Source organism: Melanostigma gelatinosum (genome assembly GCF_949748355.1).
Source record: "Melanostigma gelatinosum genome assembly, chromosome: 8".
In the NCBI taxonomy this organism is placed as follows: domain Eukaryota; kingdom Metazoa; phylum Chordata; class Actinopteri; order Perciformes; family Zoarcidae; genus Melanostigma; species Melanostigma gelatinosum.
The window spans coordinates 5,883,772-5,909,548 of NC_136641.1; the positions used below are offsets into that span (position 1 = coordinate 5,883,772).

Sequence of the window (25,777 nt, forward strand, 5' to 3'; positions counted from 1 at the left end):
CTTTTTTATTCAGTGAAATAAGACTATTACAAAACAGCATGTGATTTTCATAAAACTTTAATTCAATTGTTTCATTCAAGACCATTAACAAAAGTACATGAGAACCTCTGTTCGTGGTTCAAACGAAACCATGATCTCCAAAATAAATTTTTTTGACAGTAACTTAATGTGCAGAGGCACGAGAGCACCCCCACCACGTCTCCAGCCTCCATAACTTGTAACCCGATTCTTAATGCTTGTTTTCTCCCTTATTTTTTCTACTGAATTTCTAATACTTTACTCAATTCTTTAACTTAAATTTGTTTTTTTATATCTGAATATTTCATTGAACTTTCATTAAGCGCAAGAAAGAAAAAAAAAAAAAAGAAAAAGAAAAAAAAAGCACACATTACATACAGTATAGTTCAACCCACGGGTTTGGGATGCATATCAGTATTATTTATACTAGAAAAGAAAGCCCCCCTTAGATTGTTCTGAGTGTTTTGGCGGTTGGCTGAGAACAGAAGATACATCAAATTTTTTGTTTATTCTTTTTTTTTTATTATTATTTTGCTTGTAGTTTTGAGGCACCTTATTCTTAATTCAATATTAGCAGATTGACTTTCAATGAAGAAAAAAAAAAGAAATGTGCAAAAAAAAAAACTGTATAAAATAACTGCAGAGATAAGATGCCACAAGGAATTCTGCACCTGGGAAAAATTGCTTAGGTGGAGCATGTGAATACCAAAAAGGTTTCTAAAGGCTCCAGTTTGTCAACGTAAATCCCATCAGATCAACTACATTGACGTTCTCTCACACACACACACCACACACACACACACACACCATGCTTTCACTTCAGCTCTTCAATAAAGCGTTTTAAAAACTGCTCAAAAAAACGAGCAGAGAAGAATCTTCAGTTTAAGCTCGCACATGAGAAATATGATCCTCCTTATGGAGGGAACTTTTGCTTTGCTTTATGAGTCTTGTAGGAAAGCATACAATAGTGGAAACCTGACAATAAAACCATTTGAAGTTTCCATAGGTAAAGGAGCAAAAATGTGGGAGAGAGAGAAAGACAGAGAAAATAAACCCCAGAGCAGATGCATAAAGACATGAGACGCTACCAGGCAAAGTACTGGACAGATAACAGGTGCAGAATTCCAGAAAAAAAACAAAAGCAGATTCAAAAGATCGAGACGTAGACAGCCACAGTCACTCTGATTTGGAGAGACGAGACCCTCAGACACAAATACCTCCGGTACACACTATAATTACTTCTAGAATACATTACACACACGTGCGCACACACACACACACTCACACACACCCGAAGACCCCATTTACACTGCAGCATGGAACTCTGTATCAAGTACATCATACATGGGAGACAGGGAACTGTGGAATGAGAAAAAGTTCCCTTGCAGGTACCGATGGGGACAAAGATTACACATGCCGATTACCGTGTGTGTGTGCGCGAGTCTGTGTGTGCAAGCATGTGTCAAATCACATTTCCCTTATCCCCTGCCGTCACACGTTGGGACAGCATCCCACCAATGGCAAACAGGGCGGGGCTGTGTATTGCTCAGTCAATGACGCCGGGCTGGCGGGTCTTGCGCTCCAAATTAAAGCCCTGTGAAGAAGAGGAGGGGTGTGCGTTAACACTGCAGTTTGCATAAATGCAGACGCATTTACGGAATTTTCTCAACAACTTTGCATTTACATTATTTGACACAAAAATGAGTTGAAGTGGCATTTGAAAACGGGGCCACAGCAATGCGGCGATAGCGCAGATGCAGCAGTACCTTTGAATTGTCGGGACCACGGGGCTGTCTCACGATCACCAGGCGAGGGGCGCTGGCGTCGTCCAGGGTGATGCTCTTCAACCGGTTCACCAGTCGATCCGGACGAGGAGTCGCCACCAGTTTAGGCCCCTCGCTGTAACGTCAATCAATCACGTTTTATTTGAATCAGTATATTTCAAAACAAATCTAATGCAATTCAAAGTGCTTTATAAAAAGGATGGACACCACAAAAACAAGATGGAAATGGCGAGAAAGCAAAGAGACTAAAGCGACCAAGAATAAATAAAATACAACGCTGAATGAATTGATCGTGGTAAAACAGTAAAATTAGAGCAAAATATAAAAATAATGTATATATACTAAAACCAAAGCCTTATTTGTGTCGCTTGAAAATGTTGCCAAATATACTGAATGTCGCAGACGAGCTCGGCCAGAAGGCCAATTATAATGACGAACCAAATCCAGGTTGTGGCGCTCTCACCTGACTCGGCGCACGTTGCAGGCACTACATTTTCCTGTGCGTTGATTGAGGACGACGGAGAACTCCACCTCATCCCCGGTCTGGAGCTCTAGGCCGTCTTGCACCTCTTTTACATGGAAGAACAGCTTCTTGCTCTCACCGACTTCATATGTGATGAAGCCAAACTGGCGGGGGGGGGAGACAACAAGTACTTTACCGGAGCATACCCTGTGCTGTAGTCACGGTTACTTCAACACTGGAGGTTTGTGATACACGTGATGTGATGAGCTCCAATGAAACCTACCTGGTCTTTGACACACTCCACCATGGCTCTGCGCTGAGGGACCACGTTACAGGCCATCTTCTGTCCCGTTTGGGCTACTGTGCAAACATGGAACTTCACAAGTTCTCCTTTCTGCAGGCAATCGGCCTTGTTTGACATACCCATGATTCCAAAGGGATAATTCTGGCCTTTAGGTGCACCTTAAAACAATCCAGAAGGGAGGAGGGGTGACATCTTATTCCAACCCAAGAAAACACTGTGCTTTAAGTGGTCTACAAGCTCACCATCTATCTGGGCCGTACCAAGGTCTAGAATCACATTAACAGACATGAAGTCAGTGAGTATTAGGGATGCTTCACTGCACACCAATTATATGTGGTAGCGTAAACTATGATTCATTAAATGGTGTAACACTGCTGCCCTCTAGTGGTTAAATCATGTAATGTTTATGATTCATTAAATTATTTAACACTGCTGCCCTCTAACAGGAAGTGCTTCCATAAAAGAAAAAAAGAAAATATATCAATATATCAGTTCTGAATTATGGAATATATTGTAGCCTGCATGTTACTCTTACTGAGAGGGAAAACCAAAGCTTCAAGGAGGCCGCTTCATCTTTGCATTTTGGGAATTCTGTCCAAAATGAGGGAAAATGATTTGAACTGCTCTCTTTTTGTTTTCACCAACACATTTCTGGAGTGTATCGGTCAACATAATAAAACGTTTTCAGAGCTACTTAATGCGTGACGTTTTTCTCTTTTTTATTCAGTGAAATAAGACTATTACAAAACAGCATGTGATTTTCATAAAACTTTAATTCAATTGTTTCATTCAAGACCATTAACAAAAGTACATGAGAACCTCTGTTCGTGGTTCAAACGAAACCATGATCTCCAAAATAAATTTTTTTGACAGTAACTTAATGTGCAGAGGCACGAGAGCACCCCCACCACGTCTCCAGCCTCCATAACTTGTAACCCGATTCTTAATGCTTGTTTTCTCCCTTATTTTTTCTACTGAATTTCTAATACTTTACTCAATTCTTTAACTTAAATTTGTTTTTTTATATCTGAATATTTCATTGAACTTTCATTAAGCGCAAGAAAGAAAAAAAAAAAAAAGAAAAAGAAAAAAAAAGCACACATTACATACAGTATAGTTCAACCCACGGGTTTGGGATGCATATCAGTATTATTTATACTAGAAAAGAAAGCCCCCCTTAGATTGTTCTGAGTGTTTTGGCGGTTGGCTGAGAACAGAAGATACATCAAATTTTTTGTTTATTCTTTTTTTTTTATTATTATTTTGCTTGTAGTTTTGAGGCACCTTATTCTTAATTCAATATTAGCAGATTGACTTTCAATGAAGAAAAAAAAAAGAAATGTGCAAAAAAAAAAACTGTATAAAATAACTGCAGAGATAAGATGCCACAAGGAATTCTGCACCTGGGAAAAATTGCTTAGGTGGAGCATGTGAATACCAAAAAGGTTTCTAAAGGCTCCAGTTTGTCAACGTAAATCCCATCAGATCAACTACATTGACGTTCTCTCACACACACACACCACACACACACACACACACCATGCTTTCACTTCAGCTCTTCAATAAAGCGTTTTAAAAACTGCTCAAAAAAACGAGCAGAGAAGAATCTTCAGTTTAAGCTCGCACATGAGAAATATGATCCTCCTTATGGAGGGAACTTTTGCTTTGCTTTATGAGTCTTGTAGGAAAGCATACAATAGTGGAAACCTGACAATAAAACCATTTGAAGTTTCCATAGGTAAAGGAGCAAAAATGTGGGAGAGAGAGAAAGACAGAGAAAATAAACCCCAGAGCAGATGCATAAAGACATGAGACGCTACCAGGCAAAGTACTGGACAGATAACAGGTGCAGAATTCCAGAAAACAAAAACAAAAGCAGATTCAAAAGATCGAGACGTAGACAGCCACAGTCACTCTGATTTGGAGAGACGAGACCCTCAGACACAAATACCTCCGGTACACACTATAATTACTTCTAGAATACATTACACACACGTGCGCACACACACACACACTCACACACACCCGAAGACCCCATTTACACTGCAGCATGGAACTCTGTATCAAGTACATCATACATGGGAGACAGGGAACTGTGGAATGAGAAAAAGTTCCCTTGCAGGTACCGATGGGGACAAAGATTACACATGCCGATTACCGTGTGTGTGTGCGCGAGTCTGTGTGTGCAAGCATGTGTCAAATCACATTTCCCTTATCCCCTGCCGTCACACGTTGGGACAGCATCCCACCAATGGCAAACAGGGCGGGGCTGTGTATTGCTCAGTCAATGACGCCGGGCTGGCGGGTCTTGCGCTCCAAATTAAAGCCCTGTGAAGAAGAGGAGGGGTGTGCGTTAACACTGCAGTTTGCATAAATGCAGACGCATTTACGGAATTTTCTCAACAACTTTGCATTTACATTATTTGACACAAAAATGAGTTGAAGTGGCATTTGAAAACGGGGCCACAGCAATGCGGCGATAGCGCAGATGCAGCAGTACCTTTGAATTGTCGGGACCACGGGGCTGTCTCACGATCACCAGGCGAGGGGCGCTGGCGTCGTCCAGGGTGATGCTCTTCAACCGGTTCACCAGTCGATCCGGACGAGGAGTCGCCACCAGTTTAGGCCCCTCGCTGTAACGTCAATCAATCACGTTTTATTTGAATCAGTATATTTCAAAACAAATCTAATGCAATTCAAAGTGCTTTATAAAAAGGATGGACACCACAAAAACAAGATGGAAATGGCGAGAAAGCAAAGAGACTAAAGCGACCAAGAATAAATAAAATACAACGCTGAATGAATTGATCGTGGTAAAACAGTAAAATTAGAGCAAAATATAAAAATAATGTATATATACTAAAACCAAAGCCTTATTTGTGTCGCTTGAAAATGTTGCCAAATATACTGAATGTCGCAGACGAGCTCGGCCAGAAGGCCAATTATAATGACGAACCAAATCCAGGTTGTGGCGCTCTCACCTGACTCGGCGCACGTTGCAGGCACTACATTTTCCTGTGCGTTGATTGAGGACGACGGAGAACTCCACCTCATCCCCGGTCTGGAGCTCTAGGCCGTCTTGCACCTCTTTTACATGGAAGAACAGCTTCTTGCTCTCACCGACTTCATATGTGATGAAGCCAAACTGGCGGGGGGGGGAGACAACAAGTACTTTACCGGAGCATACCCTGTGCTGTAGTCACGGTTACTTCAACACTGGAGGTTTGTGATACACGTGATGTGATGAGCTCCAATGAAACCTACCTGGTCTTTGACACACTCCACCATGGCTCTGCGCTGAGGGACCACGTTACAGGCCATCTTCTGTCCCGTTTGGGCTACTGTGCAAACATGGAACTTCACAAGTTCTCCTTTCTGCAGGCAATCGGCCTTGTTTGACATACCCATGATTCCAAAGGGATAATTCTGGCCTTTAGGTGCACCTTAAAACAATCCAGAAGGGAGGAGGGGTGACATCTTATTCCAACCCAAGAAAACACTGTGCTTTAAGTGGTCTACAAGTGACACCAACCTTCCTCTGTGACTTCAATCAGCCCTTGGTATTCCGTCTGGGAGGGGTCCACACTGCGCAAGGGCCGGATGACCTTCCCCATCGTCACCGTCGCACCGACGTCCTCGCTAATGCCGTTCACTAAAAGTGGAGAACAGTGGATTTCACATACCTCATATATTCATTTGTAGACACTCCCACCAACAAATGAGACGTATTCCAATCAAACCCCCTTCATACCTGCAGCCACTTTGGTAACCTTCTCAGCACTGACTTTGTTTCCTTTTCCCTTAGAGAGAGTGTACTCCACTGTGTCGCCCAGCTCCAAGTTCTCCAAGTCCCCACACATTTCACTGCGGGGAGAAAAAAGAACAGCTTTTATACACCGAGACTTGAAGCGGCAGTGAAAGTATGCTGTTCAGTAGAATGGCGACCAACCCATCCGAAACTGAAGCCTCTACCTGTAGTGAAAGAAAATCTCCTGGTCGTGATTTGCCGTCTCAATGAAGCCAAAGTTGTCCTTCAGCGTGGCGACAAATCCGAGCAGTCTCTTGGCGTTGGAGGCATTGCGGTTGAGGACCCTAATGGACACTGCGCTCTGCAGGCCAGTGCGCTTCACTTCGTTGATGGAGAACTCCACCTAGAGGACAAACATGTTAATAAGTCACAAACGGGGGAGTTTGAAGAATCGAAAGCACCACTGGAGTTGTACATTGTATTTTTACAGCCTCCGTTGTATCTCACACAAAGTAACCGGGTATAGTGTCACTGTATACCTTGTCTCCGACCTGAGGGTATCCTCCTCCCTCTAGGTCCTTGTTATGGTACGGCACCGTGAGCTTCACTCCGCAGTCTTCATATGCAATCACTCCTTCCTCAGCCTCCTACAGAGAGGGGCAACAAATTGCATAATGAGCATCATTAAAAACGCCGCATCCAGCTGGCCCAAGGCTCACCAACGCTACACCCGCTTCCGTGTCGCAGACGATTCAGTCGGATGATTTAAAAGGTGTGTAGTGTATTAGAAGATGGTGTGCAGACAGCCCACACAAGCTCGTGAGATTCTGGAGCAGCAAAGTTGGTTAGCGCTGGCCGAGTCTACTGCGACAGATCCAAGTTACGGCCCGCTATGCTACGCAGGGCCGCGTAATCACCCGTCAGTATGGCCGTTTCACTGGGAACACGTCTGCAGTCTTCGCATAATATATTCTCCCCTCGGTTATTCGCGGTAATTGACTGAACCAATCGCGGCATGCAATTTAGTGGCATCATCACGAGAGTACAAATTAAGCTTGCCAGGCTGATTGATCGCGGAAAATTGAGCAGACCATTTTATGCTTCTTAATCCGTTGTTTTGATTATGCTGCAACCAACAAGTATAATTGTTTTGAGTGCAAAAATGTCTTAATTTCAATTGCGTAAACAATTTGAAAAAAACCCCAAAATAAAACACGACCACAGAGTAAGAGACGGGAGAAGAAGTTTAATAAATGATGCCGCTTATCAACAAGCAAGCAACAGACTGTTCCCAAAAACGTACTAGAGATTGGGACCACCGTTTCATCATTAATTGTGCAGCCACACTGAATCAGTGTAACAAAGTTTGAGTGCATGTTTCTAAGGGTTAATTGGGGATCAAATACCATGCTGTCAACTAAAGGAGGCAATGGGCGTGCCAGAAGCCTGCAAAGACCAACCTTCTCTCCAACTTTAGCCTTGAGAAATAAGAGAAACAGACACCCGTTAGACAACAAGGCAACATTACACTTGCTGCACTGTTTGTCAACTGTTCCAAGTCTAGGAATTAAGTAGTGATTTCTTAGACTAAATGTTAGTGAAATGCACAGACTGTTGGTTTAAGTCTGAAGACATTTGCTTAGAGACTTGAGACTTTAATCATGTGGCTTCATGCACAACATCTCAGTCCTACCTTGTCTTTTTTCTAAACCAACAAGGAGCATGAAGGACCATTGGACGAGAAAGAAAAGAGGAAAATTAGAACTAAAACAGAAATTGGAAAGCGGGACGACGTGAAGGACGATGAGGCTATTGTTTTCTTTAAATGCACTGAGTTTGTTCTCACGTATCATAATGATTGTCTTAAATTGTGCATTCTGGTACCTTTTCCTTGGTCTTGGTGGGACTGGCGTTCTTGGTGTTGGTTCCCACAACCTCCTTCTCCACCACACCCATGAAGCGCTGCTCAGACTGGGTATGGAAGGACACGGAGCCCTTGGGCAGCTTCTTGATGCGCACCGCGTGGTTCCTCTGAGCCGACAGCATGTCCTGGGGACATCGGAACATTTGACTTAGCTTGCAATTAACAACCCAAATAGTGCCCGATTAAGTAATGAGACAGAATACATACTTTTGTGAAAAGCTTATAAACAGGACCTACGGGCACAACAGTGAACTCCACTTCATCTGAGATGTGCAGCTGGCTTTCCTCCAGGACTTCACTGAAGTGGAAGAACATCCTGGCGTCCCGATCGACGCACTTGATGAAGCCAAAGCCGTCGCGAATAGCCGCGATCACGCCCTGGAAGAAGAGAGGCATTCGCTTCAGTTCAAAGAATGTGGACGCCCCCTTCCAATGACATCTCGACAACAATGCACTACATTATATAATAATCGATACATTTGTTTTTCTCTAATCACCATTTCACGGGTCTCCTTGGTGAAGTCGAAGGTGTCGGGGAAGATGTCGATGTTGGTGGCCCTCTCCAGCTTGTCTCTGCGGTCGGTGGAGATGTTGAACTGTATGTGGTCTCCCTCCAGAAGGGTCACCTTGGACTTTGTGTCCTTCTCGCCGAACGGCAGCTCCTTGTCGTTGAAGCCAATGCGGGAACTGATGCGGCCCGGTAGGGGGTCGTTCTGCGGAGGAAGCAGCAAGGACAGATTTCACATTGCTGGTTGGCGGCTCACGGGTTCAATGCTCGCCTCTACAGCTAAAGACGCCTCCAACGCATCGGTCAACGACGAGCAGGACTTGTGATCTCCTTGCCTGGTTTTTGGTGGGGACCTTGGGGATGACTTTGACGACGGTGCCCTCGAACTGCTCGATGCTGATGTCCTCGAAGATCACCGTCCCCTGGGGGAGCAGCCTCACTTCGGTGGCCACCTCTTTACCCTACAGCCAAGAGAACAGGAAACGTGAACGACTGTACATGTACACACTCAGAGGTCATCAGAGAGTGAGGGGGGGGGGGGATCTCGTGATCTCGACCACGCCTACGTTTCTGTCCTTGATGGTGAACTCGACGTCGTCTCCAGCCTGCAGAGCCTCAAGATCACCCTTGAACTCGCTGTAGTGGAAGAAGATCTCCTTCACCACGTCGGCCCGCTCGATGAACCCAAAGGCCTCCTGAAAAACAACGCGTGGTTCAACATAACAGGTACATCGACACGAAAAATGTATACCTGCCCTCAACAGCACAGAGGATTACTTCATGGGACCAAAGTTTAGTTGTGTTTTTACAAAGTCACTAATCACAAAGATGGAGCCGTACTATGTCTAATCTGCATAACAGGACAGGTCCATGTAATGGTTAGCGGCCCTTACCTTTGTAGCACACACCACACCCTGGCACCTCATTTGCTTTTTCTTCACAAGTTGAATATTACGAGCGCTGACTGCACCGGTGCTGAAATGCGAGAAAGGTTAAATGTAAAAATGGAGCGTAAGCGGGGAATCATTGAGGAGACACCGACGCAGCGGGAGGACTTACTGCTTGTTGGTATCCATGTAAAAGCTGACTTTGTCGCCTGTGTCCAGGTGGAGGTTTCCCTCCACGTCATCAGGGGAGTAGGTAAGGTAGAACACTTCCTGTGGAACGTCACAGCGGAGTTAAAAAGGGTTCGGGACGCAACTTTTAACCAGAAAACTATTTCACGTTCAAGGAGTTCAAAAGAAACATCTTGTCCCTGATCAAATGTGCACCAGGCCTGCAACCGCATTACGTTTTTGGAGCATGTCAATCATGCGTTTCAGCGCGTAAACACCACTTCCCCGTTTATGAGCAATACTCATATGCTAGCTGGAGTACTCCTAAAGAAAGCGAGAGTTACTGTTGCATGTATACACACAAACAGCGTATTCATGTCCATGTAGACACACGTCATAGCAACATGGAGGCAGGTGCAAGAAGGCATTCAGCAAAACCAAGCAAAGCGTGGAACAAGTCACTCAGGTTCTTCAAATCCTCAAGGGGGAAAGGATGACTTTTGACTTCCATTAACATTCCATTGACCAAGCATGCTGCTGCATAGAGCTGCCAGTAACGCTTCATTTTATGTACGTTCATCCGTCAACTTTTTCACAGATTAGTCATTCAATCGAAACTAATTATTTTCCTCCGGACAAATAAATTTGAACAGCATATTTAATTTAAGTTCACGTTATTTTTGACAAACCGGAGGCCATGCCACTGTGTAATGCAGCACTAAACTAAATACGTTGACCCTGAATTCTTCAAGATATTATAAGAAGAGTATCTAAAATATGCTCCCTATATTCTTACAGTACACTCAACCTTGTAGGTAATAAAAAACGCTAGACTAGCATTTCGCTACAAGGCAGCACAACCGCTCCCAAGTTGTTTTTTCACGATAGTGTCGCTATAAAAGATCTTCGCCGAAAACGTCATCGATAGCGCCGACTAATCGCGGAAGCCCCACTGCTGTAGCCCGTGCCACTTACCCCGTTTCTTTCATAACACACGCTGCCAGTGGGCACCTGGCCGGGCGCCGACTTTCCGTCCAAGTGCACCGGGATAGACGAGACGACCTGCAGAGGAGGAAATGACACACGGAGGCAGTTAGCGCACTGCGTTGCCAGCTGTAGGTTGGATATCCATTGAATTTGCAAAGCCCGACTAAAAATAGTTGTGATGGATGAAATGGCTGAATTTCAAAGTAACAGGTAGACATATGTGTGTGCATTTCTAATCTTTAAAAAGACCTGACCATGTAAGATCTGTTTGAGAGACTGACTACGGTAATACTAGTTGCTGTGAGAATTAACATCTATAATTAAAAACACCCAGTGGGCAGTTACATTGATCGCTAAACTATAAATGTTCTCTAGATATTCAGCACCTCCTGCAAATATGCATATCAGCACAAAAAGCCAATTTGCAATCCAAATGTGTTGTAACTCTTGATGTGATAGGTTGTTCTTTAAGTTTAAATGCTGCATTAGGAGGCGGGGGATCTAATTTAACGACATCCCCTAGCCGGAGAAAACAAAACAAAACACAATGGGCCGTATAAATGTTCAATTGACAGACAACGACAGAACCAAAAATAAAATGGTGTTCCTTAACTGGATGAATATAACCATGCAGCACAGTAAAGGGATAGGCGTGCACGTCTGGCCCCACCTGGCCCGAGATGCGCTCCTCTGGCAGCACCTCCGGCTTTATCTTTAGCAACTTCACTGCTATGGGCTTGCCAGTGCGCCTGTCAGAGGATACCTCAAACTCTACATCATCTGGGGACAGAGAAGCAGGAGAGAAAACAGACACTATAGCACATTTTCATTTCAAGTTAGGCATTTATCATTATGTCACAAGTCCAAGGCCTCTCACCTCCTATTTTAAGCTCCTGCAGGTTGCCATTGTACTGGGAGCAGTGGAAGAAGAGACGGGCCTGACGTTCGGAGCACTGGATGAACCCGTACGATGTCAGGAGCTTCTCCACCACACCAGTCTCTCGGATGCCGGGCCCCGTGCCGTTGGCATAGGCAGTGTGCCCATTGCTATGGAGCATGCCTGGGTCAAAACTCATCTGGGTGGGGAGAGGAGAAGCAAGTGTTAACATCAACATGAAGCAGACAAACAATTAAAAAAAATAAAATAAAATAAAATAAAAAAAAATAAAAAGTAGTTTGCAGTTTAATGCAGTGCTTGATGCAAACCTTAAAAAATTAAATAAAAAATAAACACTTCAGACATGCAGGTAAAGCAAACTTCAAGAGGAAGTGGGGAGGGGGGGAAAGCAATAGGAAAGCTACATCTGAGTCTATCTGGCCATCACCAGAGGGGAGCACACATTCTTAACGCCTAGATTGAATTTCAGAATAATTTATACCATTCACTGGAAAACAACAAACTGCATGGAACTTCCTGGTTCTGTTACAAGTGCCATGCACTTAAAGTTCACTCAACACGTCATGTGATTTTAGGGCCAAATCACCAACGAAGCATTTCATGCAACTCTGGTTAGACAGACAAGACGTTCAAAAACTGCTCACCTGTCCTCTACCAACCAACCAGTGATCATACCGGAGCGTCAATAAAAAGCTGCCAAAACACCCTGGTTAACCTCTCCACGCAACTACAAACCATGCTGTTAGCAAAAGTCACACGACACAACGGCAGCGCACGGAGCCGTTAAAAGTCAGTGCGGGCACCGCCGGACATGCCCTCTTACTGATCTCTGATACAAGGGGGTCCGCTTGTGTTTTTTACTTCCTGGGTGGGGGTGGCAAGAGACTGAGGAGGAGCGGGGGATGGGCACGGGATCAGCGGAAGTAGACTGGGTGGAGTCAGTGTTGCGAGCCACCGGGGGTTCGGAGGAGCCCCTCTCCATTTCTGTCACTGGGGATAGGACTTGGATATGCTGTTGGGAGGAGGCAACAGCTTTCACAAGGAGCATCGCCACACGCTTCTCCAGATGTCACAAGTGGTTCAGTTAGTACGCAAAAAATAGTCGTTATCCACCATCATGTTATGAAATACTTCCGCTTGACCTCGCTGATCTGACGTCATTTCAGACAACCACCAGTACCAACTATTGGAGGCCCGACGTGTATACATATCGCAATATACTACACGACGACTTCTCAGATGCCATTTTAGTATATTCAAGCTCATCACAACCACCAATACTCTAATCCTGACATCAAAACACCAAGCCGGAAGAAAAACGTCTACGCAACAGAGACCGTCTCACATTTACCGGCATCCATCGATGGCACGAACCAGCAGTTGAAAATGCTAGCGTATTCAGACAGGAGGACTCAACAGAGAAGGCAGACTAAAAAAAAAAAGAAAAAAAAAAAAAAGAAAAAGATCTTTGCACAGCCAGTTACGGTGAAGAGGTTCGAGTGGAGTGCAGTGAATGGAACTAAAGGTCGAGTGAAGTAAAACTACTGAAAGATGGAGGAACGGAAAATACAAATGAGGGGACAAACAGAGGTGCGTCTACAGTGGATAGAGTTGGTGATGGGTTATGGGTCATGGGGGGGGTCCCAAGAGCAGCCTCTTCTGTTAAGAGTAGGGCAGTACAGGGCCTAACAGAAGACAGAAGAATATGGAGGTCTTTCACGCTGCAATGCCCTGAAACACAGGACATTAAAAAGGCCGGAGTACACAGGTCTCATGCCTGAGCATTTGGTTTGGATGCCCGTACAGTGATTTAAAAACCCATAGTTCAATTCTGATGGGTAAGTGCCCATTTCATTTATTTGTCTTTAACTAGCCAGACTCGCCCTCTACCGTTGTGACGCAAAAAAAAAGGCTCTTCAGGCCTCGTGACAAGGACCAGATTTCTACTGTCTGAACCAGCAGATCACCCCTCACCCTGCAACAATACAGCTGACAAGAGGCTAGTCTCTGGAGCCCGGAAAAGGATGGAGGGGGTTCGGCCATTCACAGCAGAGATGCAGGGCAAGGTGGGTGGATGGGTGCTCGATGGGGTGGGGCACGTAGAAAAGGAGGTGGGAAGGTGGAACTTACGGATCGGCCATATGGCGACAGGCTGAGTCCGACGGGGGAGGTGCTGCTCAGGTCAGCGCTAACGAACGCGGTGGGTGGCGACGCAGGCAAGGTAAACTCAAGAAAGCCTTTCCAGGGGCTGCCCATATTTTCCCATAAACTCGGCCCGAACTTGCTTGAGCACTTGCTGAACTTGATTTCTTGTTTGTTTGTTTTTGCTTTGCTGTTAAGCTCTATTTTTTCTTTTTAATGTAACCACCCAATGATACACCGCTGGATGTCTGCAAGGGTGAAGAGAGGCACAAACATAACGGGTAAGGCAGATAGGTCAGCCAGTGTGCCAAGTGTCACAAACAAAACAAAAAAGAAAATAGCTGTGGGCTTTTATCCCCCAGGGAGGAGTTGGGGGAAAAAAAAAAAAAAAAAAAAAAAAAGGGGTGTGGGCAGGCAGTAAAATAATTGTCACACTAAATCAAAAAAAAAAACAGTTCAACTGTTTGGAGGTGGTGGTTCAGTCCAACCATCTCGAGCAAATAGCAATGTAGAGGTCACTGACTTATCAAACTCTCAACTCTTATTACAAATCACACTCGAATGAGAAATCTGTCTGTGGTTGACTGTGTGCCAACCAGTGTATCCATTTGAACATTGAGAACCCCAAACTATAATTGTTGAGGCCACAAATCCAGATAGTTTAGATAAAAAGCAATTGTAAAAATAGCAGCACGCGTGCTTGTTTGCTACAACAACGTCCGACTTTGACAAAAGTGGACAAGCGCTCTGTTATTCGGGTTCAGTGACAAAAGAACAGAAAACAAGCTCAGCATTGCTGCCAAAAATGAGCACAGCTGGCCCAACTAAAATCAGAATTCAGTTGTTCCCAATCTGTATATTAAGGTAATGCGCACAAAGTGGGAATTTACCAATTCCACCAAACTTGCGCTTACAATTTTTTCTCTCAACTCTTAAACCCTTTACAGGGAAATATTTTCAGCATACAGTGCATGTGTGTGTGTGTGTGTGGGGGGGGGGGGATCATTCAAAACATGACAAATTAAATCATAAGTTGACTAAACAACTTAAAAAGTATAATTGTTAACATGAGTCCTATTATGTTATGAAGGGAACACCAAACTCAGACCCACCTTTATTCGTCGTCTTGAATCTTGTAATTCTCAGGCTCTCGTTGACTAGGCAGTTCCGGCAGATCTCCTCACGCACACAGTTGAACGAACACACACACACACACGCACACACACACACGTTACAGGTTTCTGGCACAAGTTCTAGATGGTTGCATAAAGCGAAAGAAAGGGGGCGAAATCTAGCGCCGCCAAAAAAAAAAAAAAAAAAAAAAAAAAAAAAAGGCAAATGCAGGTGCAATAACACTGCTTTGGAAAAAAATGACAGTGAAAACAGTGAGAGGAGTAGAGAGAAGGGGAGAGATAGGGGGAAGAAACTATGGGGGAGAAAATAAAACTAGCAGATAGCAGCCCACTCCACACCCCGGTGGTGAGTCGGTGGTGTGGTGAGGATGAGGAGGGCTAGGAGCAGCGTTGGGACGTGTGCTTTGTCAAAGCTGTTGAGTAGGCACAAACTTCTGGTTTCAGATCAGTTAAGTCTTCTCAGAATATGCTTGGGCGCAGGATTGCTTCTCTTCGAGGTTTCAATTGGGCTGATGTGCGTCTTCTTTGGTCGTTTCAGGATTTGGTTGCTTCTTCGTGTGTTTTGTTTTTTTCAAACCCTTGAAGTGATCCGTTGTTTTTCTATGAGTCTTCTGTGTTGCAACTTTTGCTTGTTTTCGGGAAGGTTTGTCTTCGGTTTCCTTGTGGTGATCTGAACTTGAAGCAGTTGCGGATGGTACAAAAATTCAGTTCCGTTTCACTTCATACTGTTGGGGGGGGGGGGGAAAGCACATTTGGTTAGCTGAGCAGAATTTCCACGTTGCTTTGTTGATTAACAACAACTTCACAGATCAAACTCTTACGGTTAACGCAAAAGACAAAAGTCCAGAGGACTCCAAGTGTCCAACTACAAATGAAAAAACAATGAGGACCAGTGGCTTGAAGATATTTTTAAGACTACTAGATTATTTGCCCCCAGACTCATAGGAATAATAAAAATGTTTTTCTTAGTTGCCTCTAGACCACAATGCCGGCTAGCTGACTAGCAAGCGGGAGCTGTGGATCAACGAGTCAGTTTGTGCATACCTTTCAGTTCAGGCCATGATATTTATGGCACCATTTCTGACCAGGGCCCTCCATTTGTTTTTTGAAAACTCATCTCACAACTGTTTTGCACACTTATTATGTTCAGTGTGCAGCTGAGGCCCACCAACCAACCAAGATGAATTACATTTGTGTGTGTGTACCGTGTTGTATGAATTTTGTTCAATTTTGTTCGACAAGGAGTTAGTTAGAGCACAGTGTTGTTGACCTAAATACACAGCTTTGAAAACAAGCTGGGTGAGCCAAGCGAGGACATGATATATATCTATATATTCTGCCGTGACTGTGTTGTAATGGCTCCCATCTCACAAACTTCCCAAAAAGTACAAATAAAATGTTGTAAAACTGCGTAAATAGGACTCCCAATGGGAGAAAAGGGACCTTTTCTATTGCTAAAAAGGTGCCTCCTTGATATTTATATCTAAATGTCATATCGGGACTAACAAGCAAAGCACCGTTTGTGTTTTGTTAGTGTTTACACGGCTTGGGTGAAAACTAGACCCAGTGGGACTAAAGCCATACAACGCAGTGATAGCACAAATAAAGAAGTCAGTTATCACATGATGGATTGGTTAAGTGGGTTAAAGGTTATGAGCAGCGAATATGGACGACTGTTCAGTGAAAACAACCTTGGGGGAGATGGTTCCTCTGCTCGCTTTTTTTCCTCATAGCTTTTGGTGACGCAGTAACAGAAGAGACAAACAGTCCACCCACTAAACAACCGGTACCGATTGGCCGTCAGCACTTTCTAATGAGCACGAGGAATACGGATACGGTTGATTTCGGTAATCATTAAAAAGAGTAGGGACCGTACAGACGGCCACAGTCACAACGAAGGGGCTAATAACCCACGATAACGTCTCCGGTCTCGCTCACGTTAGCAGCCCCGGTCTGGGCCCGAACAACAACCGCCCTGACAGTACCAGCCATGTGACTTCCGAGCACTCCGCCATACTCAGCTGGAGCTGCCAACATGGCCGTGTCCAACACGTTGCAGCACGAAACGCTATCGAGAAACGTCACATCTAAGCTAGCTTAATGTCCAACACGTCAAACTATAAACGATGTGCCTGAACAATCGAAGACTGACCGCGTCTCGCCATTTTACCGCTTGCTAGTCAAACTAACGCACACGGTGACAGTCAAGTAAGACAAATAAAACAAAGATCACATAATCTTAATGACCTTGCGTGGACAAACAACCAGACAGATTAGCATCCCGCTAACGTCATAAACAGCAGTTATACCCCGGGCGTTTCCGACTTTTACATGTAAATTAATCAACTGCGACATTGTCATTAAGCCACAAGTTAGCTCATCTGGCGTTTTTGGGGTATCATCACGAGTACGTGGCATACCTTGGACTCTCAGCATAAAGTTAGCGGAAAGTAAAATAACACAATTGTGTTATTATTGTGCCCCGAGACAAGCATACAAAGCTCCACCAAAAATAACTCAGTGTTCAATAGTTTGTAGTTTATTCTGAAATGTTTAACGTTACACTTCGTAGAACCATATTTGAGGCTTGCAAAAACAATTCAACACCCGTGTTTTAACAAATAATTCATGTATTTAAATAAACATATATTCTGTAGATCTGGGTAACGCGGTGCTCTTCCCTCCAACAACGGGTATTTTGATAGAAATGTGATGTAACAGACAAGTTATAGTTGAGAACGGTCGATACTGAAGTGACGCCGAAGCACAGACGGGACCATAAACACTGATTTTAGTCATCACAAGGGCCATGTAAACGTATAACTAGCTCATCACGGTATAAATGCATTGTCCGTAGTGTTAATTAACGGTAACAGAGTTTATTCTGTACATGCACAGAGATAACGGCAAGCTTACGGCACGAGGATTGAACAACAAAGAAACTATGGCGAAGGATCGCACTCGATTATGTTCGATTACCGCGTCTGTCACTGATGTTTAACACATCCTCTTCACTAAGGTGGTGCCTCTTTTGTAATGTTACACGTTTTTAGATATATAGTGGTTTATGCGTCTCATGAACATGTCCGCGAGGCCGTTCACAATGCTAGGTGGCTAACAGCGGTTAGCTAGCTCGGTCCTTGTGTGTGGTGATTTATGGGGAGGAGAAACACGGCTGCCCCCACCCAGGCCCGAGCTCTGCGTATGACTAAAAGCTGGATAACCCGTTCAATTTGGAAGATCCACTGGACAAAAAACATAAATGTCTTACTGACACAACTTAAACGAATGTTTGAAATGTTCCATAAAACAGAATAATTAATAAAAACTCACCCCAACAGCTTTCAGCACTGTCACCAGCGCCGCTAGAAGCAGCACGGCACATTACGTAGTGATTAGGGAGGCAGTTATCGCGATATTTGACAACGTGAGGACGTCCAAAGAGCCTGAGAGGTGAGAGGGGCCACTGCCGCGGAGCTGCTGATGAATAACCCCGATTGCGGTTCCGAAATGTCCAGGACTAGGCATTTGATCAAACTGGGCTAGAAAGAAGATATAAACGAGCCGTGTCACTGGAAATAGAGTTTCTGAGGCCACACGTTGCAGGTTGGGGGGTGTTCAATAATTACATCGATTGGGAAATGTTACAGTGTACCATCGGGCACTTTTTGTCACTCCAATCTGTTATTTGAGGCCGCGATACATCTCATTTCAATTATTCACCCCTTTGATGATGACTTTAAACTCTTAAATAGCTGAAATCAAATAGATTTGAATAACATTCAAACATCCAACAACATAGGAAAAATTGGAAAGTTTAATAAAACAGCAAGTAAAAGAAAACACTCTGTTTCATGGAAGTTCTCTGTGGCAAGAACGTATAGATGATCCAATAATGACAGACCATGATTAGTTATTTGTTAGATATGCCTGTGCGATTTCAATAGGAATATTTGAAACACAGAATCTATTTTTATGATTTGAAAGGCTCAGTTTCTTTTCCTTTAAGTCCTCTCCAGATAGGACTCTCACCATTTCACATTTTGCCCCCTCCTGTACAGCTGTGTTGTTTTGTTTTGAGAATCATACGCATATTTTGGATATGAATAATAACTATTAAATCAGTCTCACTGCTGTCAAACGCCCCTCTAATCTCTCCAGTAGATGGCGGTATATACCTTTAAGTTAATGTGCGATTCGCGTTAACGACAAAGGCGAAGAAGATACGGAAGTGACGTTAGCGTCAAGTCTCACACGGAAACGGAACACTTGGCAACAAAACAGAGGGACAAATTGAGTATTAGTATGTTCTGTACTTATTCTGTGTACATACAAATATTTCCGAAGACCCGCAATATCAGACACGTGGCTATAAAGGCATTGCAGCTGCCTCGGCTAACTGAGGCTGCATAGCCAACGTTAGCTAACGCTGGTCGGTCTTTCACTCTAGCTGGTAGTGTGAAGAGGCTTGTTTACGGTAGCGCGCGGACGGGAGTTGACAGGTTCCAGTATGACCTGCACTTTGGAAAAAGTGTTGGGCGATGCCCGGACCCTTCTCGAGAGGCTGAAAGAGCACGACACGGCCGCCGAGGGACTGATCGAGCAGTCCGGGGCCCTCAGCCAGAGAGTGCAGAGCATGAAGGAGGTGGGGAATGCCCTTCCAGACAAGGTAAGGACAAACAAGTAACGCCCATGTCACCTCAACGCAGGCTACAGAGAGACCTCGCTCACGTGCTGCACTGCTAGCCCATCGCTTTAGAAAACATCAAGTAAAGTAGAATTTCACAGATGTTTCTTCTGATGTCTCCACAATACTCTCCCGTCAAAACAACGAAGCATCCTTCAACATCTTCAAAATGATTCGCTCACATGTTTTGTACATGTGCATGTTTGAGATAACCACGACAATGTTAAATTCCTTGGAGTTTGGCCTGACATTCACTGACAGAGGTTTCACTTGATATATTTACATGACACCCTAGTTTCTGTTGTAATGCTTTGCTTGTTTATTTGCCACTTTTGTAGTATGGTGTCTTATATAAGTTCATATATTTCCCTTCATTCTTCTTCTTTATATTCCCCTGATTTAATATTAAAACAGAGCCACACATCTTTCTGTTCCTTATAATTTCCCTCCCCTCGCCCCATAATGCTCTCTACTCTCAGCACACAGAAGACAATTCAGAAATTCAGGAGCTGACAAAATACAAGCCCCATGTCCTTCTGATGCAGGAAAACACTCAAATCAAGGATCTACAGCAGGAGAATAAGGGTACAAAAAAAACCATATTCTGCTAATTGTATGGCTGCAGTTTTACATCTTTGCTAACCCTCTTCATGACTGTCTCGGCAGAACTGTGGTTATCTCTTGAAGAGCACCAGTACGCACTAGAGTTGATCATGGGACGGTACCGCAAGCAGATGCTCCAGCTGATGATGGCGAAGAAGGAGCTGGACACCAAACCCGTGCTCCACCTTCACGAGAACCACGCCAAAGTACGCTCGCCGTGTTGACATTTAAAAATTCTCGGCCGTTTCGTAGGTTAGGATTTACTTTGAGGATTCATTTTTTGAACGGTAAAAAAAAAAAATGCATTGTGTTTGAGAAACGTCCTTGTTTTTTCTGACCGTTCTCCAGGAGGTGCAGAGCCAGGTGGAGCGGATATGTGAGATGGGCCAGGTGATGAGAAGAGCAGTGCATGTGGATGACCAGCACTACTGCTCTGTTGCAGAGAGACTCGCTCAGCTGGAGGTAAGCACAGCACCTCAGCAGAATCAGGAGTATATATATAATTATTTATTTATATATATATATATATATATATATATATATATATATATATTTATTTATTTATTTATTTATTTATTTATTTATTTATTTATTTATTTATTTATTTATTTATTTATTTATTTATTTATTTATTTATTTATTTATTTATTTATTTATTTATTTATTTATTTATATATATATATATATATATATATATATATATATATTTTTTTTTTTTTTAAATTCTGAATCCATATTTATGGGAAGCTATTTCTCTTACTTTCCTAAGTAAGGTGAAGAGATATTTTGCCATAAATATACAATGATTGAATAATACGTGTATGTACATGTTTGTATGTTTTTAGATTAACTTTTTTTTATACTCTCAAAACTTCATCTGGACACTTTCTGAAAAAAAATGGTTATTCTGTTATGTTCAGATTGAGAACAAGGAGCTGCGAGACCTCCTGGTCATCAGCAAGAGCTCTGTGAAGACAGCGAGAGAGGAAAGCAGCAGCCAGCCGGCACCAGCACGAGAACCATCCCCTCAGCCGGGACCCTACGAGTGATAAGAACAGCTTCTGTGTGAACTGTGGTCAGGGCAACAAGTCGTTCAGGACCAGGAGACGGGATTTAATGATCTCTTGATGATTTACTGCATTTACCACATTGTTCAATTTTTTTTTTTTTACAGAAGATGAAATCCAGTCAAATCTATTTTTATTTCTTATTGTAGCAAAGGCCACTTAATTAAACACACCATTCTGGCTATCCGATGCATTTACCTGCAGGTATATCTGGATGATAGCTATTGCTTTCATATGTACAGTAGGTGTATTATCACTGCAGTTGTGTTTATTCCACATAAACAGTGACTTTTAAGGAGGTGAGGTGTCTCGGTTATCACTGACAAGAATTCAGTGGGAGCTAAGACATGCGCGTACTGGAGTAGAGGAAGTAAAAAGCAAAGGAGTTATTTTTGTTTGTGGCCAAAGACACATTAAACTCTTCAAGGACACAGTTTCTACCTCTTTGGTGCCCCTTTGCTGTTAACACACACTCACAACATGTAAAATACTCATAACCACCCCGACTATGGGTTCACTTGAAGTCCATTGAGAAGCCAACTTGTAGTCTGCACCATTTGAAGAGGCCGTGCTCGATAATAACTCTGTCAACGAGATGACACTTGGCTGTTTCACACAATTTGCCTGCTGATGAGTGACAGTGGATAATTTCTACGTGATTGTCTATCATTTAATGAATTTGATAGTTTGTCAATCTGTTTTGTAAAATTCATATACAAGGTGGCCCAGCTGATGGCGCAACTTTATTTTAATGGTAACACTTTCAAAACATGCCAAGTTTTTGTGTAAAGATGATCAGATGTTCATGTATGTTCTGTGTGTGTCAGAAATTGTATATTGTCATCTCAGGAAATCAGTGTTAATATGGTGAACATGCTATAATGACCTCGTGACTCTGTACTGATTTGTGTCAAACGAAATTTCATTCAGAAACTTTCAAATACATTTGCTATAAAAATGGGTGTATGTGGATTTTTTGTATCTGCCATAACCTATACATGTAGAAAGTAAATACTGGCGCTGAATTACTGTATTTAGTTTTACCGCAAGATGGCGACGTTAAGCCGCTTCGATTTGAACGCATCGCGAGGCTTGCAAGAGAGGCGTAATGATACTTTCAAGTAAACCGGTATAAAGGAATTTTACCTTTTTATGGGGGTTATTTTACAACATGTATTTGATCAATAGCATTGAGCCGATATAGAGCAGACTTTCTTTCCCGCTACTGGCCTAAACACACTTCATTTTTTCACGTTCCTCTGCGTTCAAATCGTAAGAATGCTATATTTCCGACAGCATGTGAACGCAGCACCCACCGGGGCTGCGTTTGACCCTTCCAGCTCGAGAGAAGCTAACCTTCAGCATGTCTGAGAAGGAGCTGGGGAGAAAGTGGGACCGATGCTTGGCAGACGGTGCCATTAAAATCGGTAAATATCTCAGAGTATGCCGCGTGTAACGACATTATAATGTCGTGGAATAAGTACAAAATAAACTGCAGCTTTTGCACTGTAGTCCACAGCTGTCATGTAAGGTTACTGGACGAGAGGCTAACTAGCTAGCCATAAAGGGCTCCTAAAGGACAACCGAATGACCAGACAGATAATTATGACTTATTTATTTTGATTGACAAAACTACGGTTAATTCTGTAGTTTCATTAAAGTTCCCACGAACGCTACTGGTAAATATTTGCATTTCTCTTAACGTTAGTTATCGCTTTTCAAAAAAATAAATAACCCGAAGTAGCCTATGAATGCCCTTCAAAAAATGATAATTTGATGCTGTCTTATCGATGAAGTACACATTATGCTAAGACGTTAAATAAGACATTTAACTAGACAATAGTGCGAACTCTTGAATTCGGCATACACACACATCGTTTATTTCAATGCCATGTCAACTTTCCATTGCCTCAGCTTGTATCTCCACCGTTTTCCACAACGAGCATAGCTAACGTTATATAGAAGCTGCGACAGGAGGCAGAACATATAGTTGAGCTCATTTATTAAAGCTTTATGAATCACTGATAATATAGACCAGTGGGTCATGTAATATTGCTAAATACGTCTTCAGTTATGTACCCACTGCTGATAGGCGAAGCACCATACATTCGGCACATGTTTGAATGGAGTTTGGTGCGTGGTCAGTGACACAGTACTGGAGTGAGGTACCGCTTCGTTTTTAAGGAGGCTGCGTATGAAGACTACAGAGAGACACCACGTTATTGACCGGTTTCAGAGGGAACTATAGGAGCAATACTCCTCCCTACTGTATGAGAGTACACGTTCAAATCTAGAGTTTTCATGTTTATATCCATGTGTACCAGTGTGCCTTCAAGAACAATACACATAATGTTAATGCAGACAGTGTGAGACAGAATATTCACATAATGGGTAAATTTCAGCAGTGTACATTTTACAGTTAATTAAAGTTGTCATCCATGTCATGATGTAGCTGTTTTTTTTCACAGGCACTGGGCTGGGGCTTGGAGTCGTGTTGTCTGTTCTGTTCTTCAAACGTAAGTAGCTTCACTGGATTGTTGGCGTGCTGCATCCTGCAGCTTTGCATGAGGAGCAGAGCTGTAGGAGCGATGCTCTGACACGTCTCGTCGAACTGAACACATTATTCAATGTGGGTTCATCATTTAGAGTGTGTGTAGTGCTTTTATTGATCGACGAGCATCAACAACAGCCATCCTCAAAAGCATAAAAATAAAAGAGCATGTGAATATTAAAGTTAATTAGGGGGGGGGGGGAGGAGTGTCACAACAGGAGTGTGAAAATAATTTCACACGCCATCTCTGCTGTGTTTTAATAAAGCTGTGACGTGCTTGAGGAGATATAAAGTACCTGCTTTGTTTCGTAGGGCACACTTGGCCGATTTCATTGGGCTCGGCAGCGGGACTTGGCATGGCGTATGCTAACTGTCAGAATGACCTGAGGTCCTCGTATCTGCTGCACAGGAGCGAAAAGGTTTGTTCGTGCAACAAAACACATTTGAACTTCCAACTTACAGGAATCTCTACCCCTCTGTGTTTGTTTATTCAAATCCAGGTTTATGCAACTGATTTCAGTTTTTTTCATCCACAGGAGCAGTAGCTGCAAGTCATCGAGGGGACTGTCGTTATTTTGTTCTTTTGACTTTTTGTTTTGCCTGTGGGAGAGTCGCCATTTGCACTATTCTACAGCTAGATCCCTGTTGAGCGAATCATCCCAGTATGACTGTATGATTGTATGTGCCTGATCAGGACAGTCTGTGTGTATATATAATAAAATAATCACAACCACAAAAAAGTGATGCCGCGGCGTTTCATTTTTGCTTCGTGACGGATGGAAACCATTTGAGATCATATTGAACTAAATAGTGCAAAAATGAAAAAAAGAGACGTAATGCATTATAACAGCTATATTTCACTCTTGTGTAAATGCAGCTTTGAAAAAGTTGGTTTTCTGTAAAGCAAAACACTGTCCCAGAAGGTGATGGGCTCGGTGTGTGTGAGCCGGGGGTCAGAGGGTTGGCAGCAGCTGATCTGAAGACAGGGGCAGAGTGATGGAGGAGATCAGTCAGTCCTGAGGGGGCATGAAAATCGCGAGCTTTGCACATCATGTTTCATATTTGACAAGGCTATTGAAACACTGGAGTGCTTTTTACCCCATGAATGCCTTTGTTTTATGTTATTTTAGTGTTCAAGCGCTCCTTTTGGGAAGTGAATAATTATCTGGATTTAAAATAACAATGTAAGAACAAGGTGAAGTGACTATTGTTTTCCGGGTTGTTAGAGCAGGGAATGTGAATTTGTTCACCAATGTATGAGTCACAGAAAAAAATACTTCATAACCTTTAATCTAAATCAACTATTGATGGACTTATGCTCCACGTGTATCTGTGGGTTTTAATTGACATTTCGCATGTTTCAATGTTTCACTGAACAATGAGTCACAGCGAAAGCAATTCGACTTAAAAGAAAAAAATGAAGGCAAAGCTTTCTAAATTTGTCTAAATTAAGTGCAATTATAAAATGCGAAATAATTGATTGCGTATTGCAGATGAGGCGGCAAAATCATCATGACTGCAGCCAGTTGTCACGCAAGTTTGCATGGAGATCGTTCAAGAAGCTCCACGAAGGATTTATAGTGAAATATACCTGGATCTGAAAGGGGGCCAGCATTGGTCAACAATGACATTAAGTCAAAAAAGGATTGAACAAATCAAGAACGAGACAAGAACATTTCCATCACAGAGTATGTAGAGTAGGAATGCTTAAAGGTGCAATGTGTAGGATTTGGCCAGATGTTTTGTTTAAAAGAAACAAAGAACAGAACATGATGAGGTCACAGTGCTATCAATAACTAACCAACCATCAAATTGTTAATGATAAATAATTGATGATATATTATAAATTCAGGAGCGCTATCAGCGGTCTGGAGGACTGGACTTTTATACCGGTACTTGTTGTTC

The 25,777-nt window shown here is 43.1% G+C and overlaps 4 protein-coding genes across 14 annotated transcripts; 2 read left to right on the top strand and 2 right to left on the bottom strand.

The window, feature by feature from the left end:
• Positions 1 to 41: 41 nt before the first annotated feature.
• Positions 42 to 2,724, bottom strand: LOC306780627 (cold shock domain-containing protein E1-like). The gene is made up of 4 exons (XM_079273062.1): positions 2,549 to 2,724; positions 2,266 to 2,429; positions 1,785 to 1,917; positions 42 to 1,612 (listed from the first exon to the last, which is right to left on the bottom strand). Exons 1-4 carry the CDS (start codon positions 2,690 to 2,692, stop codon positions 1,565 to 1,567), a joined length of 489 nt encoding a protein of 162 aa, XP_079129188.1. The 5' UTR covers positions 2,693 to 2,724; the 3' UTR covers positions 42 to 1,564.
• Positions 2,725 to 3,324: 600 nt separating this feature from the next.
• On the bottom strand, positions 3,325 to 18,369 carry csde1 (cold shock domain containing E1, RNA-binding). 11 transcript variants are annotated; one of them, XM_079273765.1, is made up of 22 exons: positions 18,298 to 18,369; positions 14,944 to 15,689; positions 12,513 to 12,701; positions 11,669 to 11,867; positions 11,462 to 11,571; positions 10,780 to 10,866; positions 9,809 to 9,906; positions 9,643 to 9,724; positions 9,316 to 9,444; positions 9,085 to 9,210; positions 8,739 to 8,954; positions 8,479 to 8,619; positions 8,202 to 8,366; positions 7,724 to 7,795; positions 6,857 to 6,964; positions 6,542 to 6,720; positions 6,321 to 6,433; positions 6,102 to 6,221; positions 5,834 to 6,012; positions 5,551 to 5,714; positions 5,070 to 5,202; positions 3,325 to 4,897 (listed from the first exon to the last, which is right to left on the bottom strand). In XM_079273765.1, the coding sequence occupies exons 3-22, from the start codon at positions 12,669 to 12,671 to the stop codon at positions 4,850 to 4,852; spliced, it is 2,628 nt and encodes an 875-aa protein (XP_079129891.1). In that variant the 5' UTR covers positions 12,672 to 12,701; positions 14,944 to 15,689; positions 18,298 to 18,369; the 3' UTR covers positions 3,325 to 4,849. The 11 variants fall into 11 exon arrangements, with proteins under 11 accessions (XP_079129891.1, XP_079129889.1, XP_079129886.1 ...); XM_079273763.1 differs by having other exon boundaries at positions 8,449 to 8,619; XM_079273760.1 differs by having other exon boundaries at positions 11,405 to 11,571.
• Positions 18,370 to 19,225: 856 nt separating this feature from the next.
• sike1 (suppressor of IKBKE 1) lies at positions 19,226 to 22,239 on the top strand. Its single transcript, XM_079272950.1, has 5 exons — positions 19,226 to 19,633; positions 20,131 to 20,236; positions 20,318 to 20,460; positions 20,603 to 20,716; positions 21,175 to 22,239. Exons 1-5 carry the CDS (start codon positions 19,475 to 19,477, stop codon positions 21,301 to 21,303), a joined length of 651 nt encoding a protein of 216 aa, XP_079129076.1. The 5' UTR covers positions 19,226 to 19,474; the 3' UTR covers positions 21,304 to 22,239.
• A 405-nt stretch (positions 22,240 to 22,644) lies between these two features.
• On the top strand, positions 22,645 to 24,606 carry micos10 (mitochondrial contact site and cristae organizing system subunit 10). Its single transcript, XM_079274445.1, has 4 exons — positions 22,645 to 22,748; positions 23,790 to 23,837; positions 24,185 to 24,291; positions 24,409 to 24,606. The coding sequence occupies exons 1-4, from the start codon at positions 22,685 to 22,687 to the stop codon at positions 24,415 to 24,417; spliced, it is 228 nt and encodes a 75-aa protein (XP_079130571.1). The 5' UTR covers positions 22,645 to 22,684; the 3' UTR covers positions 24,418 to 24,606.
• The last annotated feature ends 1,171 nt before the right edge of the window (positions 24,607 to 25,777 follow it).

What these genes read in the sequence shown, in the direction of transcription:
- LOC306780627 (XM_079273062.1), bottom strand. Translation starts at nt 2,692, where the DNA reads ATGGGTATGTCAAACAAGGCCGATTGCCTGCAGAAAGGAGAACTTGTG. An exon ending in TGGAGTGTGTCAAAGACCAG is followed by an intron (nt 2,430 to 2,548) that starts GTAGGTTTCATT and finishes CCCCCCCGCCAG; the next exon opens with TTTGGCTTCATCACATATGA. An exon ending in GTGGTCCCGACAATTCAAAG is followed by an intron (nt 1,613 to 1,784) that starts GTACTGCTGCAT and finishes TCTTCTTCACAG; the next exon opens with GGCTTTAATTTGGAGCGCAA.
- csde1 (XM_079273757.1), bottom strand. Translation starts at nt 12,671, where the DNA reads ATGGAGAGGGGCTCCTCCGAACCCCCGGTGGCTCGCAACACTGACTCC. An exon ending in TGTGTTATGAAAGAAACGGG is followed by an intron (nt 9,907 to 10,779) that starts GTAAGTGGCACG and finishes GACGTTCCACAG; the next exon opens with GAAGTGTTCTACCTTACCTA. An exon ending in TCACCATCAAGGACAGAAAC is followed by an intron (nt 9,211 to 9,315) that starts GTAGGCGTGGTC and finishes TCTTGGCTGTAG; the next exon opens with GGTAAAGAGGTGGCCACCGA.
- sike1 (XM_079272950.1), top strand. Translation starts at nt 19,475, where the DNA reads ATGACCTGCACTTTGGAAAAAGTGTTGGGCGATGCCCGGACCCTTCTC. An exon ending in GGAATGCCCTTCCAGACAAG is followed by an intron (nt 19,634 to 20,130) that starts GTAAGGACAAAC and finishes CTCTACTCTCAG; the next exon opens with CACACAGAAGACAATTCAGA. An exon ending in TTCACGAGAACCACGCCAAA is followed by an intron (nt 20,461 to 20,602) that starts GTACGCTCGCCG and finishes ACCGTTCTCCAG; the next exon opens with GAGGTGCAGAGCCAGGTGGA.
- micos10 (XM_079274445.1), top strand. Translation starts at nt 22,685, where the DNA reads ATGTCTGAGAAGGAGCTGGGGAGAAAGTGGGACCGATGCTTGGCAGAC. An exon ending in AGACGGTGCCATTAAAATCG is followed by an intron (nt 22,749 to 23,789) that starts GTAAATATCTCA and finishes TTTTTTTCACAG; the next exon opens with GCACTGGGCTGGGGCTTGGA. An exon ending in GTCTGTTCTGTTCTTCAAAC is followed by an intron (nt 23,838 to 24,184) that starts GTAAGTAGCTTC and finishes TTTGTTTCGTAG; the next exon opens with GGCACACTTGGCCGATTTCA.